At 47.4% G+C, this 19,850-nt stretch overlaps 1 protein-coding gene across 1 annotated transcript; it reads left to right on the plus strand.

Annotated features, from left to right (window-relative positions):
- The first annotated feature begins 506 nt into the window (after positions 1–506).
- Positions 507–19,744, plus strand: TNMD (tenomodulin). Its single transcript, XM_077308615.1, has 7 exons — positions 507–666; positions 824–958; positions 7,408–7,548; positions 11,199–11,300; positions 13,824–13,974; positions 15,619–15,788; positions 17,015–19,744. The coding sequence occupies exons 1-7, from the start codon at positions 616–618 to the stop codon at positions 17,222–17,224; spliced, it is 960 nt and encodes a 319-aa protein (XP_077164730.1). The 5' UTR covers positions 507–615; the 3' UTR covers positions 17,225–19,744.
- Positions 19,745–19,850: the final 106 nt, after the last annotated feature.

Consider the following 19,850-nt stretch of genomic DNA (forward strand, 5'->3'; position numbering starts at 1 on the left):
ATACCCATGAGCCCCTGCTGGCAGGGGCTCATGGGTATTGTAGTCCATTAACATCTGGAGGACCACAGGTTGACTACCCCTGCCCTACAGGATGATATGCCATGACAGCAAAAGAAAAATGCTTACCGTGTGAGCCTTCTTCATAAGTTTCATGTTAGATTGAACTTGATTTCAGCACCATGTTGATGCCCTTTGGGGCAGGCAGACGTAAAGGATTCAGCACCTCACCGCCAGCAATGCCCTCTCCAAATAAAAATCCCCAGCTTAGAAGGAGGAACATCTCCCCTGTCCCCCACCCCTCCATATCCAGCAGGTACACAAAATGCACATCCATAGCCATTCATAGCTCCTAACAAAAGCTGGCATGTGACACCTCACCTCCTTTCCAGTGCCCAAACCCTCCACGTGCCCCCATGTAGCCTCTCAATGGCACACCCTGTCCTCCCCTGAGAATCCACCGACCCTGCAGTAAAGCTCAGTTTTGTATAGCCAAGCCTGAGCCAGAATGCATACTTTCCCCTCTCTGGCACACTTGTGTGACTCCACCTCAGTTCCAGCGCTCTCGCCTTCTCTCCGTGGCACGCAGAAGGAAATTTCACACCGAGGGGAGACGACATGGGGAAGCAACCCAAAGAGAGCTCCGAGGAACTGTTCAGCATCCAAGATGTAAGTGGATTTTATTCTCCTTTACAGACCGGGTATTTTGTGTGTCCCAATTGCAAATAGGGAATGCTAGATTTCCATGCACTTGTACGTCCTCTACTGCTGCCTGCCTTGATCAAGCACCTTTTTTCTCCCTTGTTGGCCTTTTCTTTACAATTAGGCACAAACGTCTAAAGCCCAGAAGGAACTTGGCAAAAGATACAAGGTCTGTGGGGCACTGATTGGTATCCTGGTGCTCTCCCTCATCCTGACATTTCTTGGCGTCCACTATATTCGGAATCCACCACCTCACAAAGTAAGTTTCCTCCCACGTGGATAAACCTGACATTTCTTTTCTCTACCAAAAAACCTCTGTTTAGTCCTTCTAATGATTCACCTTCCCCTTCTTTATAAAACCAAGCTCTGAATTCTCAAGATGAGTTTTGTGGAAAGCATTGGGGGGGGATTTAAATGGGTTTTTTTTTTTTTGCGGGGGGGGGTGGGGGAGAAACTTCTACAGCACCAGCCATGCAATTAATTGCAAGGAAGTATTTCCCCAGTTTGTTTCAATTATCTTGCAAGAAATGGGTGGGAAGCCCATTAGGCAATGGCATTACAGGAGAAGGAGCCAAAGCTGGTGGGTGGTTGATCTCCACGGACTGCATTTTGAGCTTTAAGGCATCTGTGGCTAGAAGGGGCCATGAGGGGAACTTCCTCTCAAAGGGGAAATCTGCTGTGTTGCATTCTTTACTTTTATTAAACCATTACCAGAGCCACTTCATACCAATCGCATTTCAAAAGTACCTACACATCAGGACCAGGGTTAGCATACCCTGAGGTGGGGGCAGATGCCAACCTCTCTCCACCTGCCACCCACGAGCCTACCTGCAAGCTGTCAAATCTACCCAAAGCTTGCAAAAGGAAGACTTTTCACACAACAGCCCATCATCCACCAGAGATTCACCTGGACAAGTCAGACCAAGGTTCCTGAATTCCCGAGTGGCACTCGGAGGGGCCAATCAGGAGCCGCTTTGCGGCTCCTGATTGGCCCCTCCGAGTTTTTATCATGGACAGGCCCTGCCCCTTTCTCCTCCCACCTACCCCTTAGGGTTTTATTATTACCGCTCCACAGGAGCGGTTACAGATGAGAGAGATTGGTGAGAGAGGTTAGCCCAAGGTCACCCAGGGAGCTTCCCAGCAGAGTAAGGATTCACATCTAGTTCTTCCAGATCCTAATCTGAAACTCTAGCCCAGGGGTAGGCAAACTGTGGCCCTCCAGATGTCCATGGGCTACAATTCCCATGAGAAGGAGCCATTCATGAGAAGGAGAAGCCCTTCCATGAGAAGGAGAAGGAGCCAGCATTCGCTGGCAGGGGGCTCATGGGAATTGTAGCCCGTGGACATCTGGAGGGCCACAGTTTGCCCATCCCTGCTCTAGCCACTAAACCACACTGTCTCAGTAGGCACGGTACCTTTCAAATGGCCAAGAGAATACACCATATAAATGCCTCAAACCAAGAGGGGTTCGTTGCTGACCATTGCTTTTAGGGTCCATTACCCCCAATACTTCCCAATGTGGTCACTGAATCCCCAGAGTCATACAGAAGAAACCAGAACATTATCACAGCCGTGCAGCAGCATCTTTTTCAGCAGGGCCAAGCCTGTTTTCACCCGGAAGAGGAGAAAGGAAAAGAAAGGGGCTGAGAGAGCTCTGACAGGACTGCTTTGCAAGAACAGCTCTGAGGCCACCCAGCTGGCTGCACGGGGAGGAGCGGGGAATCCTGATTAGAGTCCCCTGCTCTTTAACTGCTGCCCCATGCTGACTCCGAGAGAATCAAGGGGTAGAAGATTTCAAGGCTGCACCAACTCAAATACTGTTTGCAGACCAGCAGGGTAGCTTGTGCCGGCGACGAGCTGCCAGCGTACTCGGCCTTACTTTGCTTTCCTTCATGGCTCGACCTGGGAGCAACATCTGTTTGTAATCAGCTGCTGCTATTCAGAAGCTACATCTGGAGAAGTCATTTTCATTCCAGACACATCCCCTCCTCAGGCCTTTTCTCCATGCGACAAGTAGACACTACGGCTTAGCTGCAAATCCAGTGCCAGCTCCCAATGGCAGCTGAGCCCAGACCCCAGAATCCAAAATGAAACTATTTCTCGTTTCTTCTTCGTTGTCTGTGAGGTCAAATAGAGCCTGATTGGTTTCCTATTTCCACTTTGGTTACTGTGTGACTTTTATTTTAGCCTATATGCCATTTATACACTACAATAATAGGGAAATAGTGCTTAAGTTGAAAGCCTAAATTGAACGCAGCGCACAAGAAAATGGCATGAAAGTAAAGGTTCGTGGCTTCAACCCACTCAAAATCAAAAAGGGGATTTGGAGCTGCCCAGCAAAATCCACTAGCATTCCTAACTGGAATAAACAGGTTCTTTTCAGAAAGCCGTAAAGGTAAAGGTAAAGGTATCCCCTGTGCAAGCACCGGGTCATGTCTGACCCTTGGGGTGATGCCCTCTAGTGTTTTCATGGCAGACTCAATACGGGGTGGTTTGCCAGTGCCTTCCCCAGTCATTACCGTTTACCCCCCAGCAAGCAAGTTGGGTACTCATGTTACCAACCTCAGAGGATACACCATGGAAGGCTGAGTTGACCTTGAGCCGGCTGCTGGGATTAAACTCCCAGCCTCATGGGCAGAGTTTCAGACCGCATGTCTGCTGCCTTACCACTCTGTGCCACAAGGGGCTTTACCAGAAAGCCATAGGAATACACTACATTTCTGAAGAGACGCTAGAACTCATTGTGCCAGGAGTGACTGGTTGCTCATCACTGACCATTCCTTTACTGATTAATTCATTTTACTCCAGAACAAAGCTTGAGTCCAGTGGCACCTTTAAGACCAACCAAGTTCTATTCTGAGTATAACTTTTCATACAAGATACATATATGTATGTATCTGAAGAAGTACACATGGGCATGAAAACTTATACCCAGAATAAAACATTGCTGATCGTACAGGTGCCATTAGTCTCCAACTTTGTTCTGTTCCTGCAGACCACCATGGCTGCCCACCTGAATTTATTTTACTTCATTTTTGCATACGCATTTGAAGGCTTGAAGCTGCCTTATGCTGCACCAGACCATTGGTCTGCCAAGGTCAGTATTATCCTGACTGGTGTGGCCTTCCAGGGCATCATGTCTTTCACACCGCCTATTACCTGAGCCTGTTAACCGGAGATGATAGAGAGTGAACCTTGGACGTTCTGTATGCTGTGTGGATGCTCTACCACAAAGCCGTAGTCCCTGCCCTTCATTGGCCTTTAGGGCCCTTGGCAATTCAGATCATCGCCAGCCAGATATGGAGGGATCAATAATGATAGACCTTTTCCATCCAAGTCTATTTGGACAACCTTTAAGTGTTTGAAAGGTTGTCATTTGGAGGAAGGAAGGATGCTGTTTCCATTGGCTGCAGAGGAAAGGACACGCAGTAATGGGTTTAAACTACAAGAACAACGATATAGGCTAGATATCAGGAAAAAATGTTTCACAGTCAGAGTAGTTCAGCAGTGGAATAGGCTGCCTAAGGAGGTGGTGAGCTCCCCCTCACTGGCAGTCTTCAAGCAAAGGTTGGATACACACTTTTCTTGGATGCTTCAGGATGCTTTGGGCTGATGCTGCATTGAGCCTCTATGGCCATATGGCCTGTATGGCCCCTTCCAACTCTATGATTCTATGATTCTAACCTTGTCAACGTACATACATGTGTACATGATGACTGACAATCACACATCCTGCAAAATTTCAAAAATGGAGACATGGGAAGGAGGCCAAACCCTAAACAATATTTTCAAGCATCTGTACTCAGCTCTCTCCCTCTTAATCCTTCTGCCCCCTTGACATCAGGAAACATCTATTTGCTCAGCTATTCATACAACCTTCCAGGGAAAACAAATGACTCGATTTCTAGTGTCAAGCAAAATTGAGGAAACCCAAATAAAGAAGCAGAGAAAAACATTGCAAAAAGAAAACAGCTTTCAGTCCCGAATGCATAAGCAAGCACCAAGAAGAGGCCCTGTGCTTCCGTTTGGAGTGATGCACCTCAGCTATATCATTGCTAGGCTGGAGAGCCAAAAGGTAGAGCACAGGCCTTTGACCAGAAATTGGGTATGTAGATTCATGCTTATTCTGCGAACATCAGTTGTGCCTGTCTAAGATCAGCATCACAAGCTCAAACTTAATGATAGAACTGCTGACACATGAAGCAGGTTATTTTGTTGTTCTAACCCATAGACTCTTTAGACTTTGATGTGGTCTGGCACTTGAGGAAGTCAAGAGGCAGTCTGCCATTCCAGATTTCCGGAATCAAAATATCTATTTCTGTACAATGGCCTCAGAGTATAGATCAAAAAATCCACACAATGGGGTTATATACAGATAGGGTTGGAGATTTTATATATACGTATATAAAATATCCCAAAACTTAATAATATAAACCCCAAGATGGAGAAGACTGACTGAGATCTTGTACTCTCCATCATAAAGAATGTGTATGGCGGTTAAATTGTCTATCTGGGACTAGGGAGACTGACGTTCAAGTTCCAGTTCAATATGAATTTGACTGATTCAGTGACCCAATTACACACAGACACTCTGTCTCTCTAAAATGGTTATGAGCATAAAACAGGCGAGAGAAAACCATGAACCCTGCCCTTAGCTCCTTGATAAAAAAATTCAAAGGACAGATTAACCCTGAGTATGGACTGGAATTACTTGATGCCAAGGGAGAGTCTAGGAGGCGGGCGACCAGTATAACGTTGCTGTCGGCTTGGTTTAGCCTGCTTGTACCCTTTTTTCTGTGCCTCCTGCTATGTTTAATACTTGTTCAACATGCACATTTGTTAACAGCTCACAAGCACACTGCAGGTGTCTTTCCAGAAACTGGTGCCCTGACCTTTTCACCACCTGGGATATGCAAAAAATTAAACAGTATGAGTGATGAAACTTCTTCTCTGCCTTACCATACCAAAACAAAAAGGAGATTCATCTTAGCTGTTAAGGAAAATTTCTTTTTGCAGATGCAACACCAGGAGTCGGGACTTCTTTGAACAGAGCTCCCAGCCTCCCTTTAAGCATCAGGTACTCAGGGCCTCAGTTCAGATAAGGATCATCGCAGGAGGGGGCCATTTTCCCAACCATAAACATTTCCAGTGAACCACTATTTGTCCTGTAAGAGCCTCTTGTGGCGCAGAGTGGTAAGGCAGCAGGCATGCAGTCTGAAGCTCTGCTCATGAGGCTGGGAGTTCGATCCCAGCAGCCGGCTCAAGGTTGACTCAGCCTTCCATCCTTCCGAGGTTGGTAAAATGAGTACCCAACTTGCTTGCTGGGGGGTAAACGGTAATGACCGGGGAAGGCACTGGCAAACCACCCCGTATTGAGTCTGCCATGAAAACGCTAGAGAGCATCACCCCAAGGATCAGGCATGACTCGGTGCTTGCACAGGGGATGCCTTTACCTTCACCTTTACTATTTGTCCTGTTGGGGAAAGATACATGGGTTGATAGGGGTCCCTACATGTTTGCGCATAGCTAACAGGTAATGCCAAGAGGACAAGAAGAGCTGGTTTTTGTACCCTGCTTTTCACTATCTGAAGGAGCCTCAAAGCGGTTTACAATTCCATTTCCTTCCTCTTCCCACAACAGACACCCTGTGAGGTAGGTGGGGCGGATGGAGCTCTGACAGAACTGCTCTGTGAGAACAGCTCCAACAGGACTGTGACTAGTCCAAGGTCATCCAGCTGGCTGCATGAGGAGGAGCTGTAACCACTACACCAAGCTGGCTCTCTACACCAAGCAGCTGCCCAAGGCCATTTCTGGTCCCAGAAATGAAAGGAAGCTTAACCCTTTCCTCCCCTAATGCTACAGATCCATACACCCAGAGTTCTTTAAAGAGAAAAATTGTTCCATTCACAGTACTCGACACATCTTGTCTGTTTCTGCCATGGACTCAAGCTCGGATTTTCCCAGGATTGCAAACTACTCTCTTTAAGTTGTTTTTTTACCCCCATTTTCACTACTCAGAGGAGTCCCAAAACAGCCTATAATCACCTTTCCCTTCCTCTTCCCACAACAGACACCCTGTGAGACAGGTGGGGCTGAAAGACCTCTGAAAACTGCTTTATGAGAACAGCTCTGAGAGAACTGTGACTGTTCCAAGGTCACCCAGTCAACAGCATGTGGAGGAGGAGAGGGGAATCAACCCCAGTTCTCCAGATTATACTCTGCCGCTCTTAACCGCTACATCTTGCTGGTTCTCTTTTTTTGGGGGGGGGAATACCTTCAAAAGGAGACAATCAGCCAGAGTCATAAAGGGGGGGGGGATTCCTTGCATAAAAACTGGCCTGCGCAGACCCTTTTAACAAGGTGTCTTCAGATACCGCTGGGGCTGATGGAAAGCACAGCCTGTCCTTGGAGAGGCAGGGCGCCACTCTTTCCTAACCTTCCCCTTAAACTTTCCATACTGTGCACACATTAGAAAGGCTGAAGAATTGATCCACATGTATGCCAACAGGTTTGCGTCAGTGGGACTCTTTGAAGATCCAGACCATCAGGGCAGGCAGCAGGAGATGGGGGAGGTTGTTCTTTTCATTATTCAAAAAAATTAAAGAGAGAGAGAGAGAGAGAGAAACCTAATGCTTCTTGCAAGCACAGCCCCTGCTTCTGCATGACAGCCCCCTCCCCAGCTGCCCAAAACACTGTCTGTCCTTCCAGATTTACGGCATGGAGCACACCTTTCTCAGCCAAGGAGAGATGCAAAAGATATTAATGAAAATCGACCCAGTCCGCAGGACAGAGATCTTTCAAACCGGAAAGGGCAGTGAAGAAGTTCTGGAAATACATGACTTCAAAAACGTATGTATGTGTTTTTTCCACCACCCACCCACCCACCCACCCACCCACCCCCTGTGGCATAAGTTAAGGGAGGCCCTGTTTTCCAAGGGCAGACAGAGGTCAATGTACCCCCTTTCCCCCTCCCCACTTCCCCGCAGCAGTATTTCTACTGATTCTGCACAGTAAACGGCAATTTTTATAGAACAACTGCATGAGATTATGCATTAGGTATGCATGGCAAAGGCACGACTCCCTTTTCTTTTACAAGGCATCAGACCCGTCTTCATCATAGCCTCTCTCTTTTATGAAGTGTGTATATATAAGCCAGACACCATTAATGTTTTTGATATACTCTGCTGGGAAGTCGGGGAGGTGCAAGGAATCATGACATACATACAAAAACTGGCCTTTATAGGTTGTTGAGTCTCCCCACACAGAGATTGAAATCCTTGTCCCCCCCTTAATATTTTAATGTAGCTAAATACATTTAAAGCACGTACACCCCAATTTTCTCCCAGTCAACAGGATTCAAAAAGAGTCCTGGACAGAGACTGCAGTTACTTTGTTTATTCCATTGTCAATCCTGTCGAATTCAGATAGCTTTGAACTCGTATCTTCCTCTTCCCCCCCCCGTCCCCATTGAAACAGAAAAGTGTTCTGCACATGGTTAGGGTAGTTCAGGGGGGGGGAGCCAAGCAGAGCGGGAGCCTCTTTCTTTTCTTGGGTGGGGGGGGGTGAGAGGATCAAAGAAGGCAGAGGAGGGAGAAAAAATCCAAAACCAACAGAAGTTGAGAGAAATTAGGGGCTTCTCCTTTAAGGCAAGCTTGTCACATGGGCAGCTTTGGCCAATCAGGGAATCTCTACCACGGAGCAGAGCCCAGATTCAAAACAGCCTGCTTTCTCAATCCGATTCTTAAAATATTGAGGGTTAAAAGCACTGTAAGATATCGCACGATAAAGGTAGGGTCATGGCAGATCAATCATGCTTGTTGCAGAAGGAAAATTTAAATTGCCCAAAATCAAAATGGAAATTGCATTCTGTGTAGACAGCAGGGACTGAATCAACCTGGAGTTGGAATAAAAGCTCCATGCAGTTTACACCCAGCACAGGAATATGTAGTATTTGCTTATTTGATTTAAAACATTTACGCTGAAGTCTTAACCCAGCAAATGGAAGGCAGCCAATGAAAGAGCAAAAGCCGTAGGACATAGACTTCTTAAGCAGGGCATGCATCCTATAAGCAAGGCCTGGAATCGTCCTGGAATTACAACTAGACTCTAGAGATCAGCTCCCCAGGAGAGAATGGCAGCTGAACCTTCTCCCTAGTCATCCACCCGAATTTCCAGAAATTCCCCAGGCCACTGTTGGCAACCCTAAGGGTCCAACAAGTTGAACCCAATATAGAATTAAAACAGAGAGTGAAAAGCCAATACAGAGACCTAATATAGCCAATGAAGGTTTACCCTCTGGAACAGAACAGACTTGGATTCAGCAAGGTTTTCCCCATACCAACTCCAGTAGGCCATTTTAGAGGAAGGGACCAATCAGAGAGAATGCCCAGGTCCAAACCGTTGCCAAATGCGCCATCCTAGTTGAGGGTGCCACCAAGATAGGTTTTCTGATGAGCACAACTGGTACACTTTGGAAATATGGTGGTAGATGCAGCGCAGGATGTATGAAGGTCCCAGGCCATCAAGCAGGGAGCAGGGAGGGAAGAAGCCTGAAAAAAAATGACATTTCTATGTCTCCCAAAAGTGATATGTAGATGACAGGGACGACATTCTGGTTTGGGGGCAAAACTCTATGGTAGAATTAGCTTCTTACTATAGAGTTTTGCCCATAAACCAGAGCATCACCTCCTCCTCCTCCAACATCACTGACATCTCTAGGTCATTTCAAGGCAACATAGAAGCATCACAGTTTTTCCAGGGTACTTGCTGGGGGTACACGGGGTGGGCATGTTCCACTGGTTTCTTAACCCCTGGAGTGAGGGAAAAGCTCCAAACCAAGGGGTCCCCAGGGCCCAACTAGGGATCTGGCAACCCTATTCAAGGACCAATTACTGGGCCCGGAAGCATACAAGCAACCCCAGCAATTGATCCAGCACTGCCCTTATACATTCCAAGCACTGACTCCAAGCAGGAGTCCCGCTGCCACATTATGCACCAGGGGTAGTCAAACTGCGGCCCTCCAGATGTCCATGGACTACAATTCCCATGAGCCCCTGCCAGCATTTACCCCTGGGGGCCAGATGTAATTGGAAGGGGGCACGCATAGGAACAGCACCACCCTGCTTCTCCCTGCTTTTAGCGTGAGCTGCCTGAGAAAGCTTAATCCCAGTCAAGCCTTTTGTCTTCCCAGTTAGTTCCTCCTCCGTCTTTTCTGTACACCTTCAGCCACTTGCCCATACCGCGTCAAGTCGCTGGCTCCAGGACCTTTACAGCTGTTTCTAGAGGCTTGGATCCTAATCTTTAAAGTGACAGCCGGGAGTTTTATATACTAAAAAGAATACTGGAGATAAACCAGACCTTGGAGAGTACCTCACACGGTCAGCCCCAACTAGCTGATACTGCCTTTGCTTTTTATATTCAGTTTGCTTCACAGGAATTACCTGGCCATAATCCTGACAGCCGCTCTGGAGAGAGAGCATTATTAACCCCATGCCATAGATGAGGGCAGGGGCTGAGATTGCCCAAAGCCCCCTAGCAGCTTCATGGCAGAGGTAACATCTGAACCCATCTCTGCAATATCTGTACCATAAATAAAGCCGGACAGGGATGGTGGGAGGAGCCTACCTGATTGGGCCCCTGGGGAGTCATTTGACTCAGACCACCAATCAGGCAGGGGATGGGCTACCCTAGCTGCCTCCACCTCCCTGATTGGCCATTAGGGAGGACATTAGTCCCCCAGAGGACCAATCAGATAGGGGACATGCCATCCCAAACTGCCTCCCCCTTCTGGGGGGGACGGAAGCAAGGAGCACCCGCCTGAACCTGCCCTTGCCTCAACCAGCCTTGCTGCAGCATGGCATGCCCTCGACAGGGCTGTCCGGGTGTAGGGGGAGAGCTCACCCAAGCTCACCAGTGCCCCAACCAGCCTCACCGTGACCTGGCTAGGCCTTGGCAGGGCTGCCCAGGTGGGGAGGAGGTGGGTAGTGTCCATCAGAGCTCACCTCTGCCCCAACCAGCCTCATCGCAGCCTTGCCAGGGATGCCAGGAGGGGGGGCAAACACTAGATCTCGTTGTATTTTTTTATTTTAAAGAACTAGCTGTTCCTGCAAGTAGCTTAATATCTACTATATCAATACAATTCTCAATCCCCCCCACCAAAACAGTGTATGCTGTTCTAACCATATGCTCAGATACCCGACTTTTTCTTTACCTTAAGGAATCTCAAAGCGGCTCACAAGCCCTTCCCCTCCCCACAACAGACTCTCTGTGAGGTACGTAAATCTGAAAGAGCTCTGAGAGAACTGTGACTGGCCCAAGGCCACCCATCTGGTTGCCTTAGGACGAGGAGTGAGAAATCAGACACAGTTCTCCAAATTTGAGGCTGCTTCTCTTAGCCACTACACCACACAGTCTATTCACAGGGCCACTGCGTAAGGCTATGTGAAGTTAATCTACAGACACACCTTTCCCATTTCACATGACCGTTTCTGTTTCATTAGGGAATAACCGGTATCTTTTTTGTGGGGGAACCAAAATGCTTCATCCGAAATCAAACGAAGGGGATACCAGAAGCGTCCAGCATGGAAGCCGAGGAGCCTGAGGTATGCAGAACTAAATAACTCATGGAATTCAATGAAGCCCAAGGACTGCCAGTGGAAAGTACAGACTGAGAGCAATCCCATTCATTTTTTAACTCCTCACAGGCCAGGCAGATCCCCCCAGCATGCAGGACGAGGCCCAGCCAAAGCTGTCCAGATGGAATCAGTTTGAAGGCTGAAATCGGCCCAAGTTAAGATAGAGAACAGAAACGCTATGCAGAGACTCTCCAAAAATAAACCTCACCAGATAATTTATTTTGTTAATCTTCTATTTCGAAGATCCCAAAGCTTAGTACCCCTACAAGTGGTTCTTGAAAAATTTAGCTACCACCTTGGAAACAAGGGTCACCTCTAGGGATGCCATCCTCCAGGTGGGACCTGGGGATTTTCAGAATTACAGCTCATCTCCAGACTACAGAGATTGATTCCCTGGAGAAAATGAATGCTTTGGAGGGTAGAGTCTATGTCTTTGTATCCTATTGACGTCCCCGCCCTCCTCAGGCCCCAAATCTCCATGATTTTCTTCACCTGGTTCTGGTCACGCTGCCCCCCATCCCCTGCTGTTGTATACAAGTAGTCTCTGGGGGGCAAGTTACTACTTTGCAGATCCTACAGATTTGGTCCTGCAAGGCTCCTGTAGGGTAGTCTGGAGATGAGTAAGCTAGAGGCTGATGGCAAGAAGGCCCAGCCAGAGAGTGGAATGAAACCTTTTGTAAAATTGCAACAAAGTTGATGTGTCCAATTTTCATAATACTACATATGGCGACAAGGATGGGGTGGGGCAATGTTCCAACTGTGCTACTGGTAACAGCCAATTTGTAATCCCCACATATGCACAAGGAGCCATCTGGTTTTAATATGGGCTCAATTGGAGTTGGCCATTCTGAAATTTTTTCAATAATACCAACTTTTAATAATCTTTCCAATTCCATTTCAACTTTTTGTCTCATTGCAAAAGGAACAGACCTGGGTTTCAAATAACGTGGCGTATTGTCTAGCTTCACATATATAGTTGCCATCATATCCTTCATAGTAAGAGCCTCTTGTGGTGTAGAGTGATAAGGCAGCTGTCTGAAAGCTCTGCCCATGAGGCTGGGAGTTCGATCCCAGCAGCCGGCTCAAGGTTGACTCGGCCTTCCATCCTTCCGAGGTCGGTAAAATGAGTACCCAGCTTGCTGGGGGGATAAACGGTAATGACTGGGGAAGGCACTGGCAAACCACCCTGTATTGAGTCTGCCATGAAAACGCTGGAGGGCGTCACCCCAAGGGTCAGACATGACTCGGTGCTTGCACAGGGGATACCTTTACCTTTATCTTTATCCTTCATAGCACCTAACTCTTCCTTGAAAACTTCCTGGTGCCTAGCTAATATACCTTCCAATGAAAATCTACCCTGCAGGTTGAAAAACTGAAAGTGCGCTTCAAAATTTTAACCCATATTAGCTAACCATCCCCTACCCTTTAGGTAGAGAACCAAAGAACCAACTCTTCTTCTTCTTCTAAATGCTCGTCTAATGTGGCCCATCTGACCACAATTGTAACATTTTGCATTTTTACATCTACATAATGGCAAACCTAGTTATGTCACAGTGGTAGAATGCAGTCAGAAGGTTCCATGTACAATCTCTGGCCTACCTACCTTGCAAGGTTGGGAAAAGACCTTGGCCTGAGGCTCTGGAAAGCTAGGTCCCCCCCCCTCCCCAGTAGACAATTGTGTGTTAGAGCACGGTCTCTAAGGTGGTGCTTGTGAGTGTCCTGGATCCCACCAACACCTTTGTTGTGAGTGTCCTGGATCCCACCAACACCTGGAGAGCCAGTTTGGTGTAGTGGTTAGGAGTGTGGACTTCTAATCTGGCATGCCAGGTTCGATTCTGCGCTCCCCCACATGCAACCAGCTGGGTGACCTTGGGCTCGCCACGGCACTGATAAAACTGTTTTGACCGAGCAGTGATATCAGGGCTCTCTCAGCCTCACCCACCTCACAGGGTGTCTGTTGTGGGGAGAGGAAAAGGAAGGCGACTGTAAGCCGCTTTGAGCCTCCTTCGGGTAGGGAAAAGCGGCATATAAGAACCAACTCTTCTTCTTCTTCTTTCCTGGGGGCCCTCCAGGGTTCTTGGAAAGCAGGTAGGAGGAGGAGGCACTCAGGGGCAGGATAGCCACCCTGAGTGGGTGTTAAGCACTGAGACATGCTCCTCCTCCAAGCCCTTACCAGAAATATATTATGTGAAAGAGATATTTGATTTGGGGCATGTGGATATGTTCTGGACTCACTGGATTCTGCCAATGGGGGAGGGATATCCCAATTTTGCCTTGGGGGAGGGTATATAGAATGGGAGGGAAACCACCACTCTTAGTGGAACAGGTCAGAGGAATGGAACTGTCGACGCATACACATAGCCAATGTAGAGTGAAGCGTCCCACAACCGTTAATGAAGGGGGGAAAGCTGTACAGCTTCATTTCTTTAAGGGGCTGGGCAATGTCACCTTGTCAAATTGCTGCCATAGGTTTCCCTTCCTTTCTTGCAGAGTGAGGATGTGACCACCTATTTCGAGAAATCCGTGGTCTGGGTTCCAGAGGAGAAGCCAGTTGAAAGCAAAGACTTCCTGGAGGACTCCAAGATTTTTGACCTCTGCAAAAATGTGACTACATACTGGATCCACCCAACCTTGCTAACAGGTATGGCTTTGGGCAATGTTAACAGACCTCCCCCTTCTTGTCACCAACACAATCATCACAGGGCTATTTCCTAAACTAGGGCTGAATCTGCATGGAGCTTTTATTCCAATCTCAGGTTGATTCAGTCCCTGCCGTCTCCACTGAATGCGATTTCCATTTTGATTTTGTCCGATTTATATTTTTCCTTCTGCAACAAGCATGATTGATCCGGAGTGACCCTACCTTTTCCATGCAATATCCTGGAGTAGATATAACCCTCAATATTTGAAAAATTAGCATGAGAAAGCATGGAGCTGTCTGCTGGTTTAAAAAAAGCCCTTATTGGCCAAGGCTTCAGTTCAAAGGCTTCCTCGTTTCCAGGCTGCAAGCTTGCTTTAAAGGAGAAGCCCTAACTTCTCTCGGGAGAGATTTTCCTCTTGGATTTATTCCCCCTCCTCTGCTGTCTCCAATCCTCTTCCCACCCCCCCCCCTTCAAGAAAAGAAAGAGGCTCCTGCTGCACTTGGCTCCCCCCCCCCCTCTTTTTGAGCTTCCCTAACCACTTGCAGAACACTTTCAAAATACATAGATACAACTATGGGCAAGAACTATCTAATGCTATAGATTGTCTTACATAAAAACTTCACACCACACATTTTGAATGAGTAAAACCTTATAAAGCATTTTACGGATTCCAAAAGCGAATTTTTTTCCAGGAGGGTTTTTGTTTTCCAGTTCTCTCAAGGACTCCTACATTTCCAGCTTTTTGAGGGGGGAACAACATAAGTCTTTGGGAAATATTTTCTAGGCCTTTTTTGTATTGCATTGACCTCATCGATATATACTCCAGTGTAGCTATTGAGTTGCAACCCACAATTCTCAAACTGGAATAAATTTTTAAAGTCCTCCAGGCACTGCTGGTTTCTTGTTTCTCATCTCTAGGGTGTATACCTCTGAACACCACTTACAACAGAGGACAGCAGTCAGCTCCCTGGACCTGCTAACCAGGGTTGCCAACCTCCAGGTGGTGGTTGGAGACCCCCTAGTATTACAACTGATTCCAGGCAACAAGGATTAGTTCCCCTGGATAAAAAGGCAGTTTTGAAGAGGTGGACTCCATGGCCTATCAAAGCCCCTCCCCTTCCCAAACCCTCCTAGGGGGTCCACTCCCAAAATCTCCAGGTATTTCCCAACCTGGACCTGGTATCCTTACTGCTAATAAGCTTCTTAGAGGTTGTTCTTAAAGCAAGGTTGATCTATTCCTACACGGGCTTCATTTATAGCCCTCCTTTCGCCCTGAGACTCAAAGCAGACAAAAAAAACTGTTAAAAGCAATGTGCTAAAAAGGATGAAGCACACCGTAAATAATGCAAAAACTGGCAGATTAGGAGAACTAAAAGGCAATGCAGTAAAACCGGGATAATACAAACAATAAATAGTGCAACACAGTCATAGCACTTAAAGGCAAGGCTAGGCTTTTGTTCCCTCTGTCTGACATTAAAAAGGGAGTTATATTTGCATGCAAGCTGCAGTTATGCAGGGGGCGATGTATGTATAAAACATTTATTTAGGGGGATCATCTGACATCAGTGGCCATCCTGCAGTGCCCCCGTGTGCTATGCTGGAAATGCTGTTTGGGAGAACTACTTGTCTTGTGCCCCTTTCAGAACTGGAGCCCCTCGACTTTGACAACGAAGGAGAGGCAGACGACCCATTTCCTGCACACAGGCCAGTCCGGGAGGAAATGAAAGAGCACCCTGAGGCCAAGAGAGCAAGACCAAATCCCAGCCGTCGAGCCCGCCAACTCACCGAGCAGGACTTGCCTGTGAACGACTACGTAAGTCTTCAGGATCCAACCTTGAGACCATATTCTGTGCTGAACAGAGGAGGATGTACTTTGTACAGATAGCTTTTACCAGACCTTACCATGGTCTGTGCTCGAACTAGGATTTCATAGAGCTCCAGTGACCAGGTTGTTGTCGTTGGAAGTGAAATTGACTACAGTGGCACCTGCCAGCCAACCTGAAAAGTCAATATCACCTTTCTAAAAATTAAGGAGGCAGCAGTAACCATTAGGATGAAAACAGCCAAAGTTAACCAGTTCCTCCTACTCCTAAACTACACTCAGAAGGCTTCCCCTACCTCCAATTATATTAGTCAAGTTATTTCTAGGTGCTCCCTCTGTGTGCCTGTCTATCATTGCCTGGTAGGTCAACTTTATTTCACTTTCAAATGGGTAGCCGTGTTGGTCTGAAGTAGCACAATAAAATCAGAGTCCAGTGGCACCTTTAAGACCAGCAAAGATTTATTCAGGGTGTGAGCTTTCGAGTGCAAGCACTCTTCCTCAGACTAAGAACTGTCACATAGGGATCTCCATCTTTGGAAATTTTTCAACAGAGGCTAGATAGCCAGCTGATGGAGAGGCTGATTCTGTGAAGGCTAAAGGGGCTGGCAGGTTACAGTGGATGAGCGAGAGGGATGGGACGGTCCTGTATAGTAGCGATCCCCAACCTGTGGGCCGCGGACCACATGTGGTCCTTCGACTAATTGGAGGTGGGCCCCAAAGGACGCCTTCTCCCCTCCCACCCAGCCCTTTACGTCATCCCCCCCAGCCCTTTACAACACACTTCATTGTTGTGGCATGTCTGTATCTTATTTTGAAGGGATGTTTAAACATTACCATAGCGATCAGAGAGCGCTAGGGAAGTGGTTGAGAGTAGAGGAGTAAACTAACCCCCCCCCCCGAGCCTCAGTAAAAGGCATTGAGTGGTCCCCGGTGAGTGGTCCCCGGCCTTGAGTGGTTCCCGGTGATAAAAAGGTTGGGGACAACTGCTGTATAGTGCAGGGGGTTGGACTAGATGACCCATGAGGCCCCTTCCAACTCTATGATTCTATGACTTCTTAGTCTTCTTAGTGCTTGCACTCGAAAGCTCATGCCTTGAATAAACCTTTGTTGGTCTCAAAGGTGTCACTGGACTCTGATCTTATTGTGTTAATTTCACTTTGACCCTGTCACTGAGATCCAGACTTTGAGCCTAATCTGGTCTTGTTTCCCCTCTTTAGACAGAAAATGGACTCGAGTTCCACCCCATGTGGGATGAAAGAGGGTACTGCTGTGCCCGCTGCCGCCGTGCCCATCGATACTGCCGGAGGGTGTGCGAGCCTCTGCTAGGCTATTACCCATACCCCTACTGCTATCAAGGAGGGAGAGTGATTTGCCGAGTGATAATGCCCTGCAACTGGTGGATTGCGCGGATGTTGGGGCGAGTGTAAAGGCAAAGGGCAAGGAACTCCGGCACAGAACACCGCAGTACAGGGGATGCACTTAGACCCGTCCCACAGGTGCACGTGTGCTACTAATATTCTAGCCCCCATTCCCATGATTGGACAGGAGTTACATAGAAATGAACAAGGGTGGGACTAAAAGCTTTCCTAATGTCTGGTTACAGCCCTCCTCAAAAGGGGCAGGGGCCCTGCTAGAGCCACCCTAAAGAACCTAATTGTTGAAGTGCTCCAGAGAGTGCTGGATTCCTGCAGTCTTCCTAGTATCTCCCTTCCCCAGGCACTAATTGTTTCGAGTCTGTCATGGAGAAGGGTATCTCTTAGAGAAGATATGTGAAAACATAGAATCAGAGAGTTGGAAGGGACCTCCTGGGTCATCTAGTCCAACCCCCTGCACTATGCAGGACACTCACAACCCTATCGCTCATCCACTGTAACCTGCCACCCCCTTGAGCCTTCACAGAATCAGCCTCTCCGTCAGATGACTATCCAGCCTCTGTTTAAAAATTTCCAAAGATGAAAAATCCACCACCTCCCTGTTCCACTGAGAAACCGCTCTAACTGTCAGGAACTTCTTCCAGATGTTTAGACACAATTTCTTTTGAATTAATTTCATCCCATTTGTTCTGCTCCGTCCCTCCCGGGCAAGAGAGAACAATGACTGTAGCCTTGCATGAAGATCTATCCTATACTGGAAAGGCATCAGGCGTACCTGTATCCAGCACACGTTTTCTGGCACGCACCCATAAATGGGTTTCAGAGAACCTCTGTGATGTTTGCTTCAGCAGCAAGTTTCCCTCCCTCTTTCTGGTTATGGGGTAAGCAAATATCTCCCTCTCCTCCCTGGGTCCCATCGCAACAAATGTCTGAGAATCCTTCCCTGAATTAACGTGAATGGACAGAACTCCCATATATGCCTAACAGAATTGGGACATCTTAGTGGGAGAGAAAGAAATACTTATCTCAGCCGCATGCTTGCTAGAAAATGCACTCTTCCCTGTATTTGGCTCAACAACCACAAGAGGGCAGCCCTTATTCATAAATTCCCTAATCTTAACTTCTTTGCAGAAGAGTGACCACCTGACTCCCCTGAAAAGCAAGTTGATTTGGTTAGAAGTTATATCTTCTCTCATCCCCCTTGGTCAGAGATAGACAAAGCTAATTGACTGCAGGAGAGCCTTCAGGCTGTGGGACCTTCTTGGAAAAGGGACCAGGGAAATACAGGAGTTGCTCCGGAGAGGGGAACTTGCCTCTCTCCTTCTCTATGGTCAATGCCGCTTCGTGAACAGAACAAAACGGACCAAGCTCCGGCATCTCACTTTGCCTGGCTGAAGTGCTGCCAACTCACAAAAGGGTTCTTTGCTACCGTTAGCAACACTTCCTGCCAAGAACGTTGCCCATTTCCCTTCCTTTAAGGGACTCCCTCTGGAGACAAACTCATCAGCCCAGCTCACGTGCCAGTGTACATTCTGCACGTACATGTGCGTTGGCCGTTTCTTACAAATAGAGGTGCACGTTCACTTTGCAATTGAAAACAAGAACCAGGGCCTGGCTAAGAGGGGGGAGTTGGGGCAGCTTGTGCATGTAGTACGCATTCTGCGATTCCTTCACTGAATGTACTGTGAGAATCCTGTATTTGTTTTTTTTTCCAATCATGTGTCTGTTAAACATTGAACGTATGAGCACTCACTGTAACTTGTGAACAGGACTGCAGTGCAAAGGCACAGTCTAAAGCAGAGGTAGGCAAACTGTGGCCCTCCAGATGTCCATGGACTACAATTCCCATGAGCCCCTGCCAGCATTCGCTGGCAGGGGCTCATGGGAACTGTAGTCCATGGACATCTAAAGGTCCAGTTTGCCTACCACTGGTCTAAAGAGTGCCCTGTCAATTTTTCTAGTACCAAATAACATCCAAATCATAGTCTTAACTTTGGAAAAGGGAGGGAAAGAAGGTGGGGAAGGCCTGTTGTTATGTAGGGACAACAATGGCTCTGTTGTTATGTAGGGACTATCTACGTGAAGCCCATATTCTGTGACCTCTGCTCCTGCTAAGTGGAGAAGAATAATTTTCTTTGCAGTCCCAATGCTGAGAAATTTGCACTCTCGGCCACAAAATCCCATTACTCGAAGAAAAGGCCTGTCCGTCCCACATCCTGAACAGAAGCATAATACACCTGCCTGAGAAGTCTAGAAAGAAGGCCTTTGGCACCCCCTAAAGGCTAAATAGCATAGGCCACAACATAGTCCCTTTTCATTAAGGGACTCACCTTGCAAGATTATTGGAACTATACACAGCTGCTGAGTCTGAGCAAAGTTTTAGGATGAGCTCTTGATTTGCTTTTCTGCTAATAGAATGATCGCCCTGTGAATATTCTGCTCTGCATTTAACGTTTTGTTTGTAAGCTCAACATTTAAAAACTTGTCAGCACGATGCATCTTGCTGTTTTGCTTTTAGCGAACATTTACCAATAGAATCTACAGGAACAGAAACATTAAAGTGTGTATATATTCTGGGTTTTGTCTATTTTCATTATGAGGGGAACCAGGGTTAAGATAAAGGGTCAACGCAACACGGTGGGATATATATCTGTGTATTGGTGACACCCTAATCCAGAAC

This window comes from Paroedura picta, chromosome 13, assembly GCF_049243985.1.
Source record: "Paroedura picta isolate Pp20150507F chromosome 13, Ppicta_v3.0, whole genome shotgun sequence".
Taxonomy (NCBI): Eukaryota; Metazoa; Chordata; class Lepidosauria; order Squamata; family Gekkonidae; genus Paroedura; species Paroedura picta.